General features: G+C 36.8%; 1 protein-coding gene across 7 annotated transcripts in view; it reads right to left on the reverse strand.

The window, feature by feature from the left end:
• The window catches only part of PLD1 (phospholipase D1), a 218,439-nt gene that overhangs the window by 69,777 nt on the left and 126,278 nt on the right, over nt 1-22,384 (reverse strand). For 5 of the 7 annotated variants that reach the window (XM_082458923.1, XM_082458929.1, XM_082458927.1 and 2 more), the window contains exons 12-16: nt 17,136-17,217; nt 10,328-10,438; nt 8,226-8,426; nt 6,971-7,184; nt 6,263-6,376 (exon numbers count right to left, since the gene is read on the reverse strand). In XM_082458923.1, coding sequence (XP_082315049.1) covers nt 6,263-6,376; nt 6,971-7,184; nt 8,226-8,426; nt 10,328-10,438; nt 17,136-17,217 — 722 coding nt within the window. The remainder of the gene's footprint in view (nt 1-6,262; nt 6,377-6,970; nt 7,185-8,225; nt 8,427-10,327; nt 10,439-17,135; nt 17,218-22,384) is intronic. The other 2 variants (XM_082458924.1, XM_082458925.1) reach the window with 2 other exon arrangements.

Raw genomic sequence — 22,384 nt, forward strand, 5'->3', positions numbered from 1 at the left:
TCAAGTCTTCCCTTGAGATTTCTGCTTTCTGTTCATGGTTTCTCAAGCAAAACCTCAGAATCACCTTTGGCTCCCCTCTCTTCTTCACTGTCTTCTCCACCCACCTCCCCATCACCACTTCTCAAATCCTATTGAAATTTGCTGATTCTTTCTTCTGAAAAAATATTCTCTTACTCACTTCATTCTTGGGCCCACTGGAACAAGCTAGTCAGACCCCCCATGACTCTAGTATGACCTTCGTAAAATACCACCCTTATTCCCCTACCCTTCCCCTCCACCCCCACCCCCTCCAAATTCCACCTCCCCAGGGATTCTCCAGCATTTAAGGAATGAGGGTCAATGACTCAGCCTGACTTTCAAGACTCTCCAGATATTGGTACAGTTATAGCCCACCAGCTCAATCCATACAAATTAACTACCCATCAACAGCAATTCCAAAACCCAAAAGCTCTGAAAATCCAAATGTTTTTTCACAGCTCATTTGTTAGCAAAACGTGACGTGAACTTGAGGTTATTATCTTCATTTATCCCACTTGATGTTGCACGAATATAAACGATTTGCTTATAGGGTATTTCCTGGACTTTGCCAGGAGTGTAACATAATATAGAGTATAGGTATTGTATTACCTTTCTAAAATCCAGAATCTTCTAATTTCTTTTTTTTAATTGAGGTAACACTGGTTTATAACATTATGTAAGTTTCATGTGTATGACATTATATTTCTACTTCTATATACACTACAGCATGCTCCCCACCAAAAATTTATTCTCCATCCATCACCATACAGTTGATCCCCTTTACCCATTTCACCCTCCCTCAACCCCTTCCCTTTTGGTAACCACTACTCTGTTCTCTGTATCTACATAATGATTTCTGTTTAGTTTGCTTATTTATTTTGTTTCTGTGTTTGTTTCCTTGTCTTTTACATTCCACATATCAGTGAAATCACATAGTATTTGTCTTTCTCCATCTGACTTATTTCACTTAGTATAATACTCTCAAGGTCCATTTATGTTGTTGAAAATGGCAAGATTTCATCTTGTTTTATGGCTAAGCAGCATTCCATTGTATATATTTACCACATCTTTATCCATTCATTCACTGATGGGCATTTAGGTTGTTTCCATATCTTGGCTACTGTAAATAATGCTGCAATGAACATAAAGGTGTATGTATCTTTTTGAATTAGGGGTTTTTTTTGTATTTTTTAGGTAAATACCCAGAAATGGGATAGCTGGATCATACAGTAGTTATATTATTAATTTTTTGAGGAATCTCCATACTGCTTTCCAAAGTGGCTGCACCAATTTACATTCCCATCAACAGTGCATGAAAGTTCCCTTTTCTCCTCGTGGTCGCCAACATTTTTTATTTTTTCCCTTTTCAGTAATAGGCATTCTAACAGGTGTGAAGTGATATGTCATTATGGTTTTGATTTGCATTCCCCTAACAGTTAACGATGTTGAATATCTTTTTGTGTGTCTGTTGGTCATCTATATGTCTTCTTTGGAAAAATGTCTCCTTAGCTTTTCTGCCCATTTTTTAATTGGGTTGTTTTTTGTTGTTGTTGAGTTATATTAATTCTTTATATATTTTGGATATTAACTGCTTATTAGATATATCATTTACAAATATCTTCTCCCATTCAGTAGGTTGTCTTTTCATTTTGCTGTTGGTTCCCCCCTTTGACGTTGGCATTTCTCATATGTGTGTTAAGATATAATATCTACCTGGAGTGCCTGTTTCTCTCCCTTCTTAGTCTCTACCTACTGAATTTCTGCCTATATTCACGGCCAGTTCCAAAACAGGTCCCCAATGAGTTATATATATATATTTTTAAATCTCTTGGTTCTTGAAACTTTTTGGATTTTGGCATTGTGGATCAGGTTTACAGTTGTGGAGAAGGCTTCACTGACCACTCTTGCCAGAGGATATTTCCCCCTGATGAATTACTAAGGCACTAGGTTAATAATACCACCACTTACCTATTAGATAATAAGCTCTTTGAGAGTGAAAATAAGTGTTATACGTTCTACACCACTGAAAACAGAGTTTAGAAATGACTTAACCTACTCTTCATTATCCCTTATGATTAGATATCTGAGTTTGAAACACTTGTCTCAACTAAATGGCAAGAATTATTTTCCCCATCAGCCATATATTAAATCTTGCTTAAAAGGAAAAGATTAGCAAACAATTACTAAATATAAGAAGAATAAAATTCAACCGTTTTAAAATAACTGTATCAAGGAAACAATGTGTTTGAAATTCTCCCTCTTGCAACATAATTTTAAGAGAAAAAAAATCTTGAAGATGGCTGAGTGATCTTGAATTAAAATAAATACTATAGAAATCTACCATAGTTACTAATCACATTTAAGATGAGCTGATTTTAGTGCAGTTTTTTCTACTTAAAAACACACAGTGATCTTGCGTGCACACTCTGTGTGCAGGAGGAAGACCCAACGCAGCCAAAAATAAAAATAAATAAATAAATAAATTTATAAAAAGAGAAAACACAGACCATAAAAAAAAAAGGGATGGAAAACAAAGGAACCCATGATGAAGCATAAAAAACAAAAACAAAAACAAAAAAAAAACGGGTCTTCGCTAGGAGTCCTGTTCAGCCATGGCCTTTTGCATTCAAGTAAAACATTGCAGAGAAGCTAATCCAGTTCACGTCTTCAGGAAGGAAGTTATTAACTCAAGTAAACATTCAGTTTCAAACTTATAATGAAGAGTCACTCTGTGCTTAATTTGGGTTTCAAGTCCTATAAGACAATATAAGTTTAAAAGTTTACATGATTTAAATGTAGAGCTGTGCTCTTTAAACTTCCTTCATTATGAATAGTAGAACTTCCTTTTCTTTTTCCCAATACAAATTCACATGGAAGTCCAATATATAAAATAATATATGTGGGATTTTTCTGGTTGACACAGGTACCAATAGAGGTAGGAGGGTCCGGGGCCCTCAGTATTATCCTCAGAGTCCCCCCGAGAAACACCAGGATCCAAGGAATAGACTTTGCAAAGCACTGCCCCAGAAGGACTCAACTATCCTTTGGCTTTCCTATTTAAGTAAATTAACTTTTTTCATATTAAAAAGTTAAAATTGTAACTTAACGTAGTTAATGGAAAGAGTCCTCTCCGTCCCCCACATCCCATATGCAGTGCATCAGCAAATGCTGTCAGCTCCACCTCAAGATGTATTCAGTACCTGCCTGGTCACTACTTGCCACCCCTGTCTGCTCTGAAGAGAACGTTTGTAAAAATGCAAGTCAGACCTTGTCTGGTCTTTGCTCAAGACCATCTGATGGGCAGAAGACCTAAATAAACATTTCTCCAAAGAAGATATACAGATTGCCAACAAACACATGAAAGAATGCTCAACATCATTAATCATTAGAGAAATGCAAATCAAAACTACAATGAGATATCATCTCACACCAGTCAGAATGGCCATCATCAAAAAATCTAGAAACAATAAATGCTGGAGAGGGTGTGGAGAAAAGGGAACACTCTTGCACTGTTGGTGGGAATTGATACAGCCACTATGGAGAACAGCATGGAGGTTCCTTAAAAAACTAAAAATAGAACTACCATACGACCCAGCAATCCCACTACTGGGCATATACCCTGAGAAAACCATAATTCAAAAAGAGTCATGTATCAAAATGTTCATTGCAGCTCTATTTACAATAGCCAGGACATGGAAGCAACCTAAGTGTCCATGATCGGATGAATGGATAAAGAAGATGTGGCACATATATACAATGGAATATTACTCAGCCATAAAAAGAAATGAAATGGAGGTATTTGTAGTGAGGTGGATGGAGTTAGAGTCTGTCATACAGAGTGAAGTAAGTCAGAAAGAGAAAAACAAATACAGTATGCTAACACATATATATGGAATCTAAGGAAAAAAAAAAAAAAAAGGTCATGAAGAACCTAGTGGCAAGATGGGAATAAAGACACAGACCTACTAGAGAATGGACTTGAGGATATGGGGAGGGGGAGGGGTAAGATGTGACAGGGTGAGAGAGTGGCATGGACATATATACACTACCAAATGTAAAATAGATAGCTAGTGGGAAGCAGCCGCATAGCACAGGGAGATCAGCTCGGTGCTTTGTGACCACCTAGAGGGGTGGGATAGGGATGGTGGGAGGGAGGGAGACACAAGAGGGAAGAGATATGGGAACATATGTATATGTATAACTGATTCACTTTGTTATAAAGCAGAAACTAACACACCATTGTAAAGCAATTATGCTCCAATAAAGATGTTAAAAAAGACCACCTGATGGCTTCCTTTTTCACTCAACGTATAAACCAAAATTCTATAATCTACCCAACCCTCTCCGACTTTGCTCCTATCATTCTCCCCTAGCCCACCCGACTTCAGCCACTCCTGGAACATACCAATCCCCTCTTGCCTCATAGTCTGCACTTGCTACTACTCCTCCTGGCTGGACTCCCTCCCCTCAGACATTATCTTATCCTGATTCTTCTCTCCCTTTTGATCTTTCTCGAAAACTCACTTCATTGGAAAAGCATTCTCTGACCCCCTCCCCATATAAAATAGTAACTCCTCCCCTCTGCCCTTCCCCCCTTCCCCTGCTGTACTGTTTTCCGTGATAATTCTTACCACCTGACACATTGTGTTTGATGATCTATTTGTATATACAATTCCCATCCTTACTCTCCTACTACTTAACAGAATTTTGTCTGTGTTGTTCATTCCATCCCTAGTATCTAGAACAGTGATTGACATAGGAGCTCCGTAAGTACTTATTTAAAGAACAAATGAGTCGTATACATTTATTTTTGTATCCCCACTTACAGTTTTTAATGATTGTGCAATTCCATCAAGGGAATGAACTGCTCATTATGTTCTCAACCATCCTCCATCCTCTACTCTTGGATTTTAGGTTGTTTACTTTCTCTCTTCTCTCTCTCTCAATAAAAAACAGTGCACTGGACGTGTATCCAGTTTATTCGGGAGAGGATCTCCATCAACACCTGGAAACCACCCGCATTGCTGTCCCTAGTTCACCACTACGGGGCTCACCCCTTCGCAGCCTGCCATCAGCCTGAATTACTTAACGTATTCTGCACCCAGCTTGCATCTTCTTTTCCACTTGCCCCCAATCCTGCTGTCAGCAACACTAGCATTCAGTCCCCTTGACTTCATGTTTCACAGCTTCATTCCTCCATCTCGTCGTCAGTCCTAACGCAGCAAAGCCACACTCTGGAATTACAAAGCAATACCTGGACGTGTTTGCAACCTTTTATCTTCAATGTCTGCCCCGGCGTGCACCCCTGACCTGGCTCTCTGGACTTCCCAGTGCCCTGTCTCAGGGCTATGACGCTCTACGGAGCGCAGGGATTACTGTGAGCTATCGCTGAATCCACATAGGCATCAGGGACTAGCTGTATGCTAAATAAAGAAAATGTCTCCCCATATATGCTCTTCTCCATATTTTAATGTATATCAATGTTGTTTATGTATTTTATATCAATGTGATTTAAGACAAACAAATTTACTTAACAGTTACATTGGAGCTTTAGTTCACTATATACGGTTAATCAGTTTAAAAGTTGTAGGGTCTCCAGACTACAGAATGCTGGAACCACTGCTCAAGGTCCAGCTTAATGTTCAGGGTCATTAGCTCCTGACGGCCACAAGTGATTCACAGCCAGCCATGCTAGCTGGGCTCTATCTCAGTCATCTCCTAAATAGTACATAGAACTGTGGCCTTAAGAATTTAGCCAAAAGGTCCTGATGACTATCGGCACATCTGCTAAATCGCAAGTCTGAAGCATGACTTCTGGGAGACTGATAAACTAGAACTTCTCTGGGCACATCACTTATCACCTCTAACCCTGCGTTGGGTCATCTGTAAAAAGGAGATAGCACTGTTATTACCGAGCCCCACAAGTGCTCAGGGCAGTGAGTGGCAGAGTCTGCACACAATAAATGCTAGCTTACAATTTTACTGTGGTTGCTATTTATTATGATGATCACTTGTCACTAAATCTGATCCATTGCCAAATTCCTCTTCATTCCACCATATTTTAGGCCCTGATTAATTTATTCGAGAACCTAGTTCTTACAGAAACTTATCAGATTATCAATTCTGAAAATATACGTGGGGTGAAAACTGTGAGAACATAAAGCCAATCCAGAGACACAGTCACTCTGCTCACGCAGCAAAAGCTGAAGCCTACAGAGATTGTGGCGCTTCACACATCACTTACCAACGTTAGGTCTAGTGAGCCCCTGCTCTGACTCACCAGAAGAGCGAAAGAGTTTCAAGTGGGGCTTTAAACCATGGATTAAATTCTGACGACTCCTACAGTGATTACAATCACCTGGAGAAAGTTGAGAGTTCTTTCTTTACAAAGAGATATAGATATATATATAAATATATCAAGTTTTCTAAACTCAGAAGCAGCTGCAATCATTTTAAAAACAAGGCAAGGCTATAGAATCAGTCACAAATTCTGTGCAACAGAAAACCGTAGAGCTTTAAGACAAATCTTAAAGAATGGTAAATTTATAAGATGTAGAAAATCTGATGTTTCAGGATACAAGCTGGATGTATTTCTGGATAGAAAGAGACGTGAAATCTCTTATATGAAAAGTTTATAAAGTACACCTAATACTCTTCTTTTTCCTTTATGACTTGGCGTTATTTTAGAAATGCTTAGTCATTCTGCAACCATTAGAAGCATGAATTGTGGTTGTCATGACTAGTGATGTGAATAAAACAATAAATCTGTTCTAAAATGAGTCAAACAGAGCCATGAAATGGCATGAGACTGAACAGGATGATATAATGACTTCTCAGCATTGTTCACTTTACTCCATTATAGAAGGACACGTTCTGCAAACAGGTATACGGTGTCTGGCTATGGAGGAACAGAGCATAGTTGAGGTAAGTTCCAGTGCAGACGATGACTTACTGGAGGCGCTGTCGAGGCTGCTGATGCTGTCTGTGCTGCGTAGGTAGTGTCTGTGCAGCTGCCTGTAGAGGCTGAATTTGGAGAACTTTCTGGGCTTTCCTATGCCTTTCAGTTTTGAATCTGCATCATCAACAGTCTTCAGGACAGGCAGATTTTTGTTAGATTCGTTTTTATCTTTGAGGCTTAAGGATTCCATAGACTCTGTTGTTTCAGCCTGAGAAAATTATTTAAAAAAAAAAAAAAAGAAAGAAAAGAAAAGAAACTGCATAAGATAAGCTGCACTGTGACCTTTTAATTCCAGTTTAAAGTTTACACACGATGGAGGCTCCCTAAGAGACACGCAATAACATGTGTGAGGTCAGTCACAGGGCAGTGGGCGATTCTTGTGAGCTGTTTAAATACTTCCAAAGGGATACCAGGAAGTCCATTATAGTTCCTCTTTCACTGGGCCAGAAATTTCATGCCAATTAACCTTTTGGTTTCAAATACAATTACGTGAGTTATACTCACTGTTGAGCTACTGAACTTCTTCCTCTGATAAATATTAAGTAAGCGATGCTTTTTCTGTCAATTATTTTCCCCCGTTACCTTTTCACTAAATCTCTGTTTTCCCAGAAAAGTCACCAACATATACAGCAGTAAAATAAGATGGAGCCCATCAAACTTTTTAATAAGCATACTGATATTTTGGCAACCATCTGAGTTGAAATAATAAGTATACAAGTATAGGCATACAGAGATTTTGGCAGCTCTTGATTTGAAAGATACTTTGAGAAGTTATTAACCTCCTCCTTTCAAATAGAATTCCCTAAATGACTCCAGACTGACCTATCCTATTTTTGTATGTCTGTAAGAGGGAAGATTTCAAAAACCTTGGCAGCTAATTGTAATAAGGTTGCTTATTTAACTTAAAGTCCAATTTTGCCGCACATTTTTGTTTATGAACTTTTTTCCCAAATAGGAACTAAATCTTTAATTTAAATGGAAAGCAAAGGAACTGACTATGAGATAGCACATGCTCTATCAAATCTGTTTTCTCTTCTTACAAGAGAAGAAACTGAGATTAACAGATACATAGTTACAGACTAACTAAGTGGTATTTGAAACCAGGTCTGTGTTGGACTCAATGTTCTTTACCCCTCCAGGGATATGCCACCTCTCATTCAATCCATCAGTCAACCAATCACACTATTAACACACACTTATACAAACTGTGTCCCTTATATGCAGTTCCATAAAGGTGAAATTTACTAACTGTGAGGGAACCCAGAGAAGGTCCCCCGGTGACGCGCTTCACGCTGCCCACGTCCGTGAGTCTGTGTTCATTGTCATCCCACCTTCCATAGGCCAGGTCAATCCCACCCACAAAGGCCATCGACTGGTCGATGATGATGAGTTTCTCGTGATGAGCCCACAGATATACACTGGATGACACATGATCTGGGTGCCTCATCACCTTGAGAGGAAAAAAACCACACACGTAGTAATATGCTTTCTAAAATGTCTTTCATATTATAATAAAAGAGGTCTGTTTACTCCCCTGAACATTTCCTACAATTCAAATGCTAAAATGTGCTATCTATCCATCAAAGAAAATCCCCAAACTTCTAATTTTATCCTCAGTATTTAGCAGAGTATTTATTTATTTTATCCTCAGTATTTATCCCTGGATACTTTTCAAAACTCCCCTGACCACCCTGGACCCGTCACATATGGGGGAAGCTGCCCTTTAGCTTGAAATTTGGCCGCATATTTCAATAAAAGTCAGCTCAATGGAATAGCAGATTCCCTTTGCCCCCAAAAGGGTTATGTTATATGTTATATAAAAAACACTAAAACTTTTTAGCCTACACCTATCTCTGACAAAATTTTTAATAAGTATATTGATATTTTGGCAGTCATTAAGTTGAACTAGTAATCATATTGATATAGGGATATAGATGTTTTGGCAGCTCTTGATTTTAAAGGTAATTTAAGAAGTTATTAACCTCCTGGTTTCAAACGGAATTCTCTCTGAATAATCCCAGACTGACCTATTTTTGTACATCTTTAAGTAGAAACATTCCAAAAACTTTGGAGGCAACTTTATTTTTTAATAACATGTTTTTATGGTGGTAAAATACACATAAAATTTACCGTATTAATCTTTTAAAGTGTACAGTTCAGTGGTATTAAGCATATTCATATAGTGCAACCATCACCACTATCTATCACCAGAACTTTTTATTTTGCAAAACTGGAACTCTATACCTATTAAACAAAAACTCCTTGTTCCCTCCTCCTCACAAAATCTGGCAACTACCATCTACTTTCTGTCTCTATGAATTTGACCACTCTAGGTATCTCATGTAAATGGAATCACACAATATCTGTCTTTATGACTGGCTTATTTTTACTTAGAATAATGTCTTCAAGGTTCATCCATATTTTAACACATGTCAGAATTTCCTTCCTTTTTAAGACTGAAAAATATTCCATTGTACGTATATACCAATCCATTATTGAGAGTGTGAGATTAAAGTGTCCAACTGTTATTATAGAACTGTTTTATTTCACCCTTCAATTCTGTCAATGTTTGCTTTATATATTTTGATGGTCAGTATTAGGTACGTAAACGTTTATAATTATTACATTTTCTTGCTGCATTGAACCTTTTACTAATATATAATGTCCTTCTTTATCTATTGTAAACTTTATTGATTTAAAGTCTATTTTGTCCAATATTAGTAGAGCCACTCCTGCTCTCTTTTGGTTATTATTTACATGGAATATCTTTTTTTAATCAGGTGAAATATATAATCATTATATACTTTAAGCCTGCTGAAGATTAATTCATTGTCTTGATGTAGCTCAGTGACTGGGTGACAATATTTACTGATAGGCTTCAGGTCTTTGGTAAAATATCAAAAGGCTTTTTTCAAATTGCTTACCATGTTTATTCACTTTACTAGTACTTTATACAAAGTGCTTTTAAGGAGAGCACTTTAAATCCTAAAGGAGTTCTCTTTGTTGCTATCAGTGTTCAAGGGACATCCCAGGGAGATCACATTTAAGAGGTTCCAGGATAACCTTAATGAGGAGTATAGGAACTTGACAGGGCTCTTAAAACAACTCTAGGAAGAATGTTCTTGGCTAAATTATCAGGGTAAGAGAAGCAGAAATGAGAACTCTGCTGACTCCATCAAGATCAGAAGTATAAGAAAGTATAATTATTTTATTTCTGAGAAGTTCACAATATTACTTATTCAAAATATACATTAGGGAATTCTAAAGATTACCACTGCTCAAAGTAAAATGTATCTGAATAACTACAGAATAATAAAGAAGAAACATTGTTAAGCAAGATGACCTGAATACCTTTATGTTGGGGTGTAGATGCATCAAAGTCCTCTTGCTGTATTCACTATTGATTCCAAGAGCAAGTTCCACCTCTTTGTAGAGCATAATGAAGATCCGCACCCCCTGTTGCTGTCACAAGAGAAAACACAGGGAGGAATAAGAATTTCTGGAGGTAGGTTATGATTTTCTTTTTCTTCTTCATTTCCGGGGCATTGTACTTTCTAAAAATTTTTTCTATAAACAAGTATAATAAAATATTTAATGAAAAATGCAATACAAGAAGGTGAAACATAAGTGTATATTAAGACACAAATATAAAAAATAACAATTTATCTCCCTTCCATTCTATGACTTGTCATACTGAGACAGTCAATATTTGACTAATTATAGCCAGAAAGTTGAAATTGCAACTTTAAATACTAAAAGTATCTGATAGTCTTACAACTTTGAACATCTCAGAACACTTGACATTGAGGAAAGTTTTGACCTGATTCATGTTACAGGATTAGGATTTTCTGCTTGTTTTTATTATACCACAAAGAATTGAAATAACAGTGTTTTTAAAACTCTGATGCAATAAATTATGCTAAACATGCCTTAAATGTTTCTGGGGGTATTTTCATAGAATTTTTCTTTATTAAAAAATTATTTCAGTGGAAAAAACATTTCTCGGTCTTCAGAGGTGAATGTATTGGTTCATACTCTTAACCCATAATTAAATCATTAATGTCTATTTCACCACTGAAATGACTTCTTCAGAAGTCAGCTTCTCTAACATTCAAAAATCCCCGAGTTTTAGCAGCAGCACAGAAATTAACATTGATCCATCCTTAGACCTTGGACCTAAAAGAAAGTAGACAAGGCCGTTGTGAAGGTCAAATTAAATCAAAATTGCCTCATAAACTTTAATATGCTATACAAATAATATTTATTCTTAATATTAACCGTCAAAAAAATGTCCAACAGCTGGTAGTATAGAAAAGTACTAGTATTTTCTCTCCTAGTTCTGGGTGGTGACAAGGTTTTAGCTTAGGATAAATTGCCTGACACCTGAATGTCCTCCCCCATCCCTGTCCGCTTACACAGTTCCGCCACCAACATACAGTTCCTCCAGGAAACCCTATCTTATTTACCCCCACTTCTTATATCACTTTTTTACTTTTTAGGTTTGCATCCTCAGTGTTGCTGTGTAGTTTGCAACATTTTAATTTGCATTTACTGTACCCAGCAGCTCTGAAAGCATTCTGAAACATATTACATGCATGTTGAGTACTGTAGCTACACCTAGGCATTTAATATCCTACAGATTTAAGGCAAGAAGTTTTCCATAATCCTTTCTAGAGTATTTGAGATGCAGGCATAGCTAATAAACTAGAGTGAATAATTTAGTTACAGTTTAAATGTAATCCATGGTAATTAAGTATTGTTCGTAATGGACATTCGAGTCACAAATTTAAGAAGCCTTACTGGTTGAACACATCTAATTTATAAGAACTGGATATTTTTGCAATGCTATAAAAATGTGAAATAACATAGGAGTTAATATTTTTAGGCTGCAAGATGTAAAATCTTGGAGTAAACCAAACATATATACAGTTCCCCAATGTTGCTCTGCCAATAAAAAGCATATTTTGGCCCCTAAATCCTTATAATAACACATCACTTCAAAATACTAACTCTATCTTACTTGGCGTTCGTAATATCTGAAAAGTGTGCATATTTTTGAAGGGATACACTAGATTTACATTCTGGGCTGCATTAAAGAAATCTGAGTACTAAGAGAAGACCCATTCTTGCTCTGAAAAAAAACAGGATTAAAAATACATATGTCATTTTATTTCTCTGGTTAACAGCTGACTTTTGGAACTTGCTTGTTATGTATTATATTATGCAACTACTGTTGTAATCAAGTACATAAGTACAGACTTGAGTAAAGAAATAAGGAAGTGAAAGTGCAGGCAGGAAGTGAACAGATTAATTTCTAATGATCTGGCCAGTGAGCACTCTAAATGAAAACTAGAACATTATTTTATTTTTCTCCTCTACTATTCAGATTTACTTTGCTATTTGAATATTTTAGGATTCAGCACTGAATAGCAGTTAAACAAATAGCCTCCCATTGAATGACATAATATAAAGTTTAAGACCCCCAATTTCAACCTAAATTATAGAACGTTACACCTGACATCTTTCATTACAGTTCATTTGTTTTAAGTGGATGAAATTCTGCTTCTTAGGCTTATGAGATTATTACCCATGAAGTACAGTAACTGAAAATTAGGAACTGGCCTGAATCTTACAATTTTCCATTTATCTACATAACTAATGGATTTTTTTAAATAACAGAGATTTTAATGCTAATGGATTACAGCATTATCCTCCATCTATTAATACCTGACATTTTCTTCTATACTGTGTCTTTTCACATTGAAATAAATAACTCTGTAGGAAATAGGATAGAGACTTTTAAGTCATTTTAGCTTAAGTAGAAATGACTAATAAGGAAGTAATTAAATATAAAAAGTTCCTTTTTATGTAGTCTGGTTTACAATTATTTACTTACGGCCATGTCCACAATAAACAGTTAATTAGTGACAAGATTCCTGTGATAATAAAGCAATAAATTCCTCTTCTTTTGGTCAAGACATTACAACACTGCCATAAACTCTAAACTATAAAGGGCAAAGCAAAATACGTCCCTTGGGAATGAAGGCATTTGTTGGGCCATAATAGTGCAGACGTATACAAAATATGGGAAATATTTGTGCAAAATGAAAGCCAAATTAGAAAAAAAAGGACTGATGTTAATTCTGTAATTTCAAAAATACACTTTTGAAGTATCCAATGTTTTACCAATGCCTTTTAGTGACCCCAGGGGAAATTACTTTTTGCTCAGAAGAAAAGTATTAATAGGGGAAGTAGGAAAACAAATAGCCTGGACTTGACTGTGCTTCTTACGTTTCTATGCCATGTTTCTTATCTCTGCTGAAGTCAACTAACCCAAGGATTCCACAGAATAAACTTTATGACACCTGAGTTTAAAAAGATAAAAGTTCTATCCTCTTTTCTAATTAGTTTTTAAGCAAGTAGAGCAGATATAATACTATTAACAGTAGGAATTTTTAGGTGCTTTACACATACAAATGCATGTGAAGAAAATGAAAAATAAACATCTTTTATAGTTGAAATCAAGAGACTTTGCTTCTGAGCCAGCTTTTTCTCTGATTGTTCAAGCACTGTGGTCAAAATATTTTCTAAATGTAGCTAAGTCTGTCCATTGCCTAAAGATAGCTTAGCTAACACATCTCCAGGATCATCACTTGTCAAGAGCTTCCCCGGTGGAGGGGGGCGATGGGAGGTGGAGGAGGTGTGCGATATTTTAGGAACATGCAAAGTAAAGGATAAAAACAAAATCGTATCCTCACCATTTAAATGCAAGCAGCACTGGGATGTAAGAGCACACATGCTCATGTGCCTTTTTTTAAAGCCAGTTTTGTTCAAAGCACAGTCCTTAAGGTTGAAGATCCCTTCCCTCCTTCCCTGCCATGCCCTTCTAGCCCACCATTTTGGTAAGATTCCCTTTGATTTTTCTCTACAGTGATGTGATTATTCATCTCGTTTGAAAAACCTGGACATCTTTCCCTCCTGTTGGTCACTGACTGCAACTCTAGAATGTGCCTTGTGGCCCAGGACAGAAAGAAATTAACCTGACGACAAAATCCTCCCTGAGAACCTAGGTTCTGTTAAGTCTCTAGGTGGCTGCACTTGAAGAATCTTTTGGTGCAAGTCTCATCAGAAATACCACATATTTCTAAGGTTAAAATATACAAATTGGATACAGGGATGCAGTTACGATAACTATGATGCAACTTATCTCACCTCTTAGTGCAATAAATGCAGAACTGTGAAAACCCTGGGATGCTGCTTTGAGTTAAAGCAGTCTGCCTCTCAACATTGGCTTACACTATTTTAAATGATGACATTGCATATCAGAAGGCCAGAGAAACAGGAAAATATCAACTTGGCTATTACCAGAGAAACAAAATATTGTATTTTCCCCCTAAGAAACATCCATTAAAAGAAATGTTTGCCTATATGTTGGCTATAAGGCAGAGACACTAAATTTCTCCCCAAAGATCTGCACAATCAAATAGAAGAAAAAAATAATTCATTTCAATCAACCTTGCGGACCTCTGGGACCCATTAATGCAAGAAGAAATGCTATTTTAAACCCAGTACTTTGTGAAGCTAGTGGCTTTCAGAAACTAAATTATTTATGTGAAGCAGTGTTTATGAGTGTATGAAATGTCAATCTGGAATGATCTGAATGTTAAAAATTTAACAATATTGTGTAACTGGATTAAGGAAGAGCAATTCTCTTAAATGTACCACTGAGAAATTAATATTTAATAGTATTACTATTTCCTCAGGAAATTAAAAAAACCATTTCAGGCAATTTAAAAATTACAAGTTTCAAAAAGCAGATGAAATTGAAACAAACAAAGCACGGTTATCGGGCAGCACTATTTACCTGGTCATGGTATTCACCTGGTACCTCACAGGATTCATGGGCCGTAAAAGCAAAGAGAAGCCATGATAGTGACAGAAAAGGGACCTGGACAGATATGCTGAGGGGAATAAACAAACACACGCCAGCTACCATGAAGTGGACGACCAGGTTTGCAGGACCTGCCTCCTGAGCCCTGATCTGGCAACTAGCTTTCTGGAGTGTACTTAGATGTCCTGTAGGCACCTCACACGCACGTGATCTAAAATGTAGCTCTCTGACTCTGGGTTCTTCCCACTTCCTCCTACTACCAGATTCACCGTCCCAACACACCATTTTCATCAGATCACCCTTCTTCCATCATACCCCCCCACAGTGGTTCCCCACTGTCGTCCGTAAAGTGCAAACCACTGGCTTGACTCACAAAGCCTCCACATCCCTACTACCTTTCCAGCTTGATCCCCCATCCTACCTATGCTAACACTCATGTGTCATCAACTTTGTCACCTTGCTGTGACTGACAAGGCCTTATGAATTCCTGCATCCAGCATGTTTCCTCATCACACTTCCTATACCTAGAAAGCTCTTCTTTTAAAATTTCTGGTTCATACCAAATGCCCTAAATTCCTCAGGTTGTGAGGGGCTTCCACATCAGACCTACCCAATGCTCTCCCTCCTGCTTTGAATCTTGCCACTGTCTCTGTACCCAGCTGACTCTTGTGTAGATTTTTAAGCTCCTTCAGGTCAAGAATCGAGTCTTTTATTTTTGTACATTCCCATGTGATTAGCCAAGTGCCCTGCACGTAAGAGGCATTCAACAAAAACATGTTAATTGAAACCTAAAAGAGTAAAGTATCGGATAAGTACTAATGAGGAGAGGATATTCTGTTATGATTGATGATCGTTAGGCAAGGCTGGAAAAACTTATTAGAATGGAGTTTCTGGAGTTTACTTTTAGAGGAGAAATGGGAAAGCTGCCATTTCACGGAGAGAAACATGGAGAAAGTTATAGCCCATTCAATATGTAGAAAGATGTTTGGTGAGGCTAGGACTAAGCCCAGGATATGACTCCTTCAGCAAGCCCTCCACGGGCGGGGATGGAATACTATTCACACACATGGCATCCTTAGTAATTAGTGTAGTACCAGGCTCAGAGAAGACACAGTAAATGTATGATGGGTTATCTAATGAATATGCAAATAATGCTTTTCAAGACCAGAATTTCCAATTTTGTGAATGGAAGTCTGTTGAGACAACAGATTAGACTAGCCTTGAAAATGATGCTGTTTGGCAGAACATGTGTCTGAAATAAAGACAATCAACTTCTTTTGCCTTTAATATCAACAGTGAGGTCTGCCTATACTATCCCCAGATATCCTAAACTAAAGGCATGGGGAAAAGACATTGAAAGGAGGAAAGGTGAGTGGGAAAGGGGTAGTGGAATGTAGAGGATGGAAAAAACGAAATAAGTGATGGCTGTGAGAAATAGAAAATATTGATACTAACCCCAATTACTTAGGACCTACAAATCTGATAGAATGTTTAATGACAGAATTCTAAAAATTAAGACAGTTTCAAATAATCGTAAAAAGGCTACTAGCACTCCCTAATTTGGACATGATTAATAATAAATTGAACTTAATTCAACTATTCTAATTCAACTTAATTTAACTCGGTTGAGGACCAACCACATAAAAAATTTCATTAGCAATATGAATGTAAAGTAGTCATTGGTGAGCCTATACTGCTTCAGTTGTTTACTTCTTATAACAAAAAAAGCACACTCAATGCTCACCCAGGATCTACAGGGTCACACTATTTCACACTATTACCATGAACTGTCCCCAAACTGGAACCACCAATTCTTTATGTCCTTCCATTTGACATGCTTCAACATCAGCTTGACCCCATCTGACTGAAATCATTCTCAGATGACTCTGAATTTTGCTCAAATGACAAAATAATGAAAAATAAATAAATAAAATTCTATGTTTCATTTCATCATTTATTACTCAATGATGAAATTTTATTACAATGTTTTGCCTAACAAATCAGCTGCCTACAACTGATTAAAAAACAAAAAATTAGAGTTGGTAATATAATCCACGCTGTGAATTAGGTAAAAATATTTATGATTCAAAAGTAATGGGAAAAAAATCAGAACCAAATGAACTTGAAAACAGTTAAGTATTCTACTTTTTGTCAAGCTCTAAAGAAAAAAGTTCTAAGTGTATATGAAGGGCTTTGGGGGGAAAAAGGCATTTCAGAGGCAATAAACTTTTAAAAAATTACATCAGCATTTGTTAGGAAAGTACATACTGCTTTTCGCTTAAGAATGCAGTCCAACCTCCAACGATTTCCTTCAACCACTGGACGTTTCAGGAAGATTTCTGGACTCAACCTGAAATCATGAAACCAAGATTTCAAGAAACTAAAACAAAATATAAAGTTCTGATTGTGTCATAGGCAGCAGAGGCAATTTTAGCTCAAATGCCATCACCATCCTCCACTGTGGCAGGTCATCCAAAGTTCCACTATGAGTCCACGTACAACTTCATATGGGAACAGCAGCCTTTACCCCAAAAATGTCAATTTCAGTTTCTCTATCTTACTCACACATCATACACAGACACACTTGCAGATACTATTGACTGTTTGACTGTCCACCTTCTGCTTCCTTGCTGTCAGAGCCCGCCTCCCATGACTGAATGTGAATATTCTAAATAATTGCTTTCCCAGACTCCTGTGCAGCTCCAGCACAAAATAACACAATCCTGTACAATGAGATATATGAGGAGGTACACAAGGGGTTCATGGAAAAGTTCTTTCTCTGATGAGAGGAAGAGACACACGCACACACAAAAAAAAACCCCCAGGAAAAGAGGCTCTAGGATGGATGTTGTATGGGGGTGTGATGCTTAGACAGGTGCAGCCAAATGGAAATTTAAGGGCAAAGCCAGAACCCTGAAATCACTGGATTACTTCACCAACTTTAGTACTGCCTAATTTTAGATTTCTCATTCAATGAGACAAATCCTCATTGTGTAAGCCACCTTTAGTTGAGAATTCTAGCAACCTAGGCCAAAAGTGTTCTGATAGATAAACATGAACACTGACTTCCTATACCAAGCAGTGTCCATGGGAACCTGGGGCTTTCTGATCAGGGAAGAAGGCAGGTTTGCTGATAAATGAACTTTTCCCAGTGTGAGAATGGACCCCTGGGTTCTTCTCCTTAGTAGTGCCACAAGCAGCACAGTACAGGAGTCACTCTTTCTCTTGGGGGTGTGTTCAAAATTATTGCCTGAGTTAAACTGGTAAGTAGTGTACCTCCTCTATAATGGGAAGAACAAACAAACAAAAAAAACAATAAAGAAAATTTCATCCACTGAAATGCTAGACCTGGAGGAGTCGGGTAGACTGTGTAAGGATCAAAGCCTTACAGAATACTAGGGTGGAATACTGGCTTAGCCAGGGAGTCTTCTAAGCATGTGAAAACAACAGGGTTTTAAGGAGCTAAAGAGATTAAAAGAAATGATTTTACACTCTGTTTCATTCAGTTAAAGAAAATAAAAACCCAGAGAAAAAAAGTATCTAAAGTAACTCATATTGGGTAAGATAAATAAGAAAACAGACAAATAGAAGGGTGTGTACAGTATAAATATTAACATATTTCGTTTAGAATAGGACACAACTCAAACAAACAGAAAAAATGCAGCAACTGATAGGAAAAGATCTAAGATGAATTAAAAACAGATCTGTTTTAAATAGAAAAGTGTGTCATTGGGCACTGCTAGTTCACTGAAAGTAGGACACACCCAACAACATATATACACTTGCAATTTTTGATGTACACATTAACTATGGGCTCGGAGGGCTTCAGTTTTGGGGCCATTTTCAGGTCTATACTCTGCAATTAAGTCTTTATCATCTTTTTGTTTTAATCTAAAAGCATCGTGTACCCTGTATGCAGCGTATTCTATTAGATGCTTTGGAGGATCTTAAGCAGGCTCTCAAGGAGACCTGGATTTTGAGGATAATACATGAAAAGATAAAAATAGACATGCTATAAAAACCGACAGTCATGCTATAAACAAAGTATAAACAAAGGCAAGGAGAGAATAGCTATGACCCACAAGCATCATTATGTCAACATCTTTACTAAGTCATTATTAGCTAAGCAAAATTCAAAAGAATTGTGTAATACATTTCATTGAGTTTAGGACACCGATGACTGTAAGATGCATCATTACTGTGTGTATCACTAAGAAAGAAAAAATAATGACAGCTATAACTAGAAGATGTTATTGAGTGTACGATGTATTACGACTTCAGAGATGTTGAAATGTGCTTCTAAGTAAATGCTCCTTTTAGAAGATTTTATAGCTGTAAATGCTTGTATGAGAAAAAAAGCTTAAAATCGATGATCAGAGCTTCCATCTTAAGAAGACAGAAAAAAAGAATAAATTAAGAAAAAGTAAGAAGGGACTTCCCTGGCAGTCCAGTGGTTAAGACTTCGCCTTCCAATACAGGGGGTGCGGGTTCGATCCCTGGTTGGGGAGCTAAGATCCCACATGCCTTGCAGCCAAAAAACCGAAACAGAAGCAGTATTGTAACAAATTCAATGAAGATTTAAAAAAAAAAAAGAAAAAGTAAGAAGAAGGATGGGAATAATAGATAAGAATGGAACTCAATGCAATATAAAACAGAACAACAGTAGACAAAACTCAATGAACCAAAATCTAGCTCTTTGAAAAGATTAATAAAATTGACAAACTAGCTAGATTAAAACAGAAAAAAGGAGTTTGACTATTTTAGATTTCTTATTTAAGTGGGAAGAAATAATATCAATCCTACCCAAACTCTTTCAGGAAACAAAGGCAGGGGAAATACCACCTCATACAATGAGGCTAGCATTATCCTAATACCAAAACCAAACAAAGACAATCCAAGAAAAGAAAAAAATTAAGTACAATATTCCTTACGATCATAGAGGTAAAAATCTTTACCAAAACATCACAACTTATAAAAAGGATAACAGATCATGACAAAGTGGGGTTATTTCTAAGAATGCAAGGTTGGTTTAAAAGTTGAAAATCAATCAATGCAATTCAGCACATTAACAGAAAAAAAGAAAAAAATGGTCATTTCAATACACACAGAAAAAAGTCTTGACAAAATTCAATACCCATTCAGAATAAAAACTCTCAATACATTATAAATAGGAAGGAATTTCCTCAAAGTAATAAAAGGCACCTATTAAAAAAAATCTACCTAAAGCATATAATAAAAGATTGAAAGCTTTTCTTCTAAGACTGAGAACAAGAAAGATGTCCGTTCTCATCACTTCTTTTCAACATTTCACTGATGATGCTAGCCAATGCAATAAGGAAAAAAAAGAAAGAAAAAGAAAAAAAGAAATACAAGGCATGCAGATTATTAAGGAAAAAGGAAAACTGTCATTATTCACATATCACAAGATCATCTATGGGAAAAATCCTAGGGCATCTACAAAAAAGCTATTCACACTAGTAAGTGAACTAAGCAAGACTGCAGTAAATAAGATCAATATAAAAAAATCAATTGCATTTCCATATGCTGGCAGTAAACAATTGGAACATGAATTTTTAAAAATACCATTTACAATAACATAAAAAAACACGAGTTACTTAGTGATAAGTGCAAGACCTGTATATGGAAAGTACAAAACACTGATGAGAAAATTTAAATAAGATCTAAAAAAATGGAGAGATATACAGTGTTTATGAATTGGAAGACTCAATACTGAGAAAGAAGAAAAAATTTGACATACTGTCTAACCAGTGGTGATTTTACCATTCTTTTCCCTGTGATTTCTCAGTTGGGAGGGAGAACCTGGAAATGGGCATTGGCACTGGTAGAGAGAGCCTCAGAAGTCCTCTAGTTCAGGCTTGAGGAGGAAGAGTGGGATTTCCTGACAGTGATAGGGGTAGCAGGGAGGGGCCCACAGGCATCAAAAATGAGGAAATGGAACTTTCCTCTCCAATGGAAGAGCTGTGGTTCCAGGAGGAAAATATAAATATCCATTGCTTGGCTCTGGACACAAAGTGTCATTGAAGAAAGTGTGTGGCAGAGCAGGGTAAATAAAGCCTCTTTCTAGCAAGAGGACTAAAAAGGGAAGCCACAGGCAACCCATAAGGAGTGGGTATACCATGGAGAGAGAGGAGCTCAGAAAAGCAATGCTATAAAGTTGTTTATGAATTTCTAGCTCACTCCTAAGCTGCCCATGCATGGGTTTGGCCCTAATATTATGCCAAAGAATTTGAAAACTGAAATAAGAAATAGACCACTGACCAAATTGGCCACTAGGTGGAGCACATGGGGGGGCAGATCTAAACAGCACTGCAAAGGCTTTGAAAACAAAACTGACATTAAAAACACACAGATAGAAAACTGGTTGGAACATTCTGCATGAACCCAAATGGGCCAGTTTCCTGCTAAAACAGAAATATCAACGTTCTCTATAAGATTTAAACAAGACCCAGAGTCATAATATTCAAAACTTCCAGAATACAGTAAAAAATTACTTAGCATACAAAAAATCAGAAAAATCTCCATTTGCAGGAAAGACATTCAACAAATGCCAATGCCAAAATGACATAAATGTTGGAAAGAATCAGTGAACTTAAAGACAGATAAAGAGAAATTATCCAATTTGAATAACAAAGAAAAGATTGAAAAAAATTAACAGAGCCTCAGAGACTTGTGGGACAATACTAAAAGACACAATTTGTGTCATCAGAGACTCAGCAAAAGAGGAGAAAGAGGGAAATGCAGGAAAAAAGTCTGAAGAAAAAATGGCTGAAAATTTCTCAAATATGATGAATGATATAAACCTACAGATTCAAGAAGCTCAGTGAACTCCAAACAGGATAAATTCAAATACCATAATCAAACTGCTGAAAACGAAAGACAGGAAGAAAATGTTGAAAGCACTCAGAAGAAAAACAATGCATTATTTAAGAGGGGAACAATGATTCAAAATGACCACGAATTTCTCATCAGAAAACATGGAGGCCAGAATGAAGTGGAGCAAATTGTAGCTAGACTGTATAAAGTTCTTCTACAGTTTAGTAATAAGAAAACAATCCAACAAAAAAAGAAGAAAAGTAAGATTTGAATATGTTTCCAAAAAAGCTAAACAAATGTCCAAAAGTCACAGGAAAATATGCTTAACATGAAAAGACATTGTTAATGCAAATTAAAAACACAGTGAGAGACTACTACATACCCTTTGGAATGGCTAACATTAAAAAAGACTAACAGTACCAAGTGCTTGCAATGATGAGGAGGGATGAAACTCTCATACATTGCTAGTACAAGCACTTTGGAAAACAGATTGACAGTTTCTCATGTTAACCATATACTTAACTCCTAGTATTGATATAATACAGTAACTTGAATCTACTTTCTAAGACAAGGGTTAGCAAACTGTGCTCCATGAGCCAAATCTGGTCCATCGCCTGTTTTAGTATGGCCCATGAGCTAAGAATGGCTGTTACATTTTTAAAGGGTTATTAAACACACACACA

Source organism: Balaenoptera physalus (genome assembly GCF_965194825.1).
Source record: "Balaenoptera physalus genome assembly, chromosome: 4".
Classification (NCBI taxonomy): domain Eukaryota; kingdom Metazoa; phylum Chordata; class Mammalia; order Artiodactyla; family Balaenopteridae; genus Balaenoptera; species Balaenoptera physalus.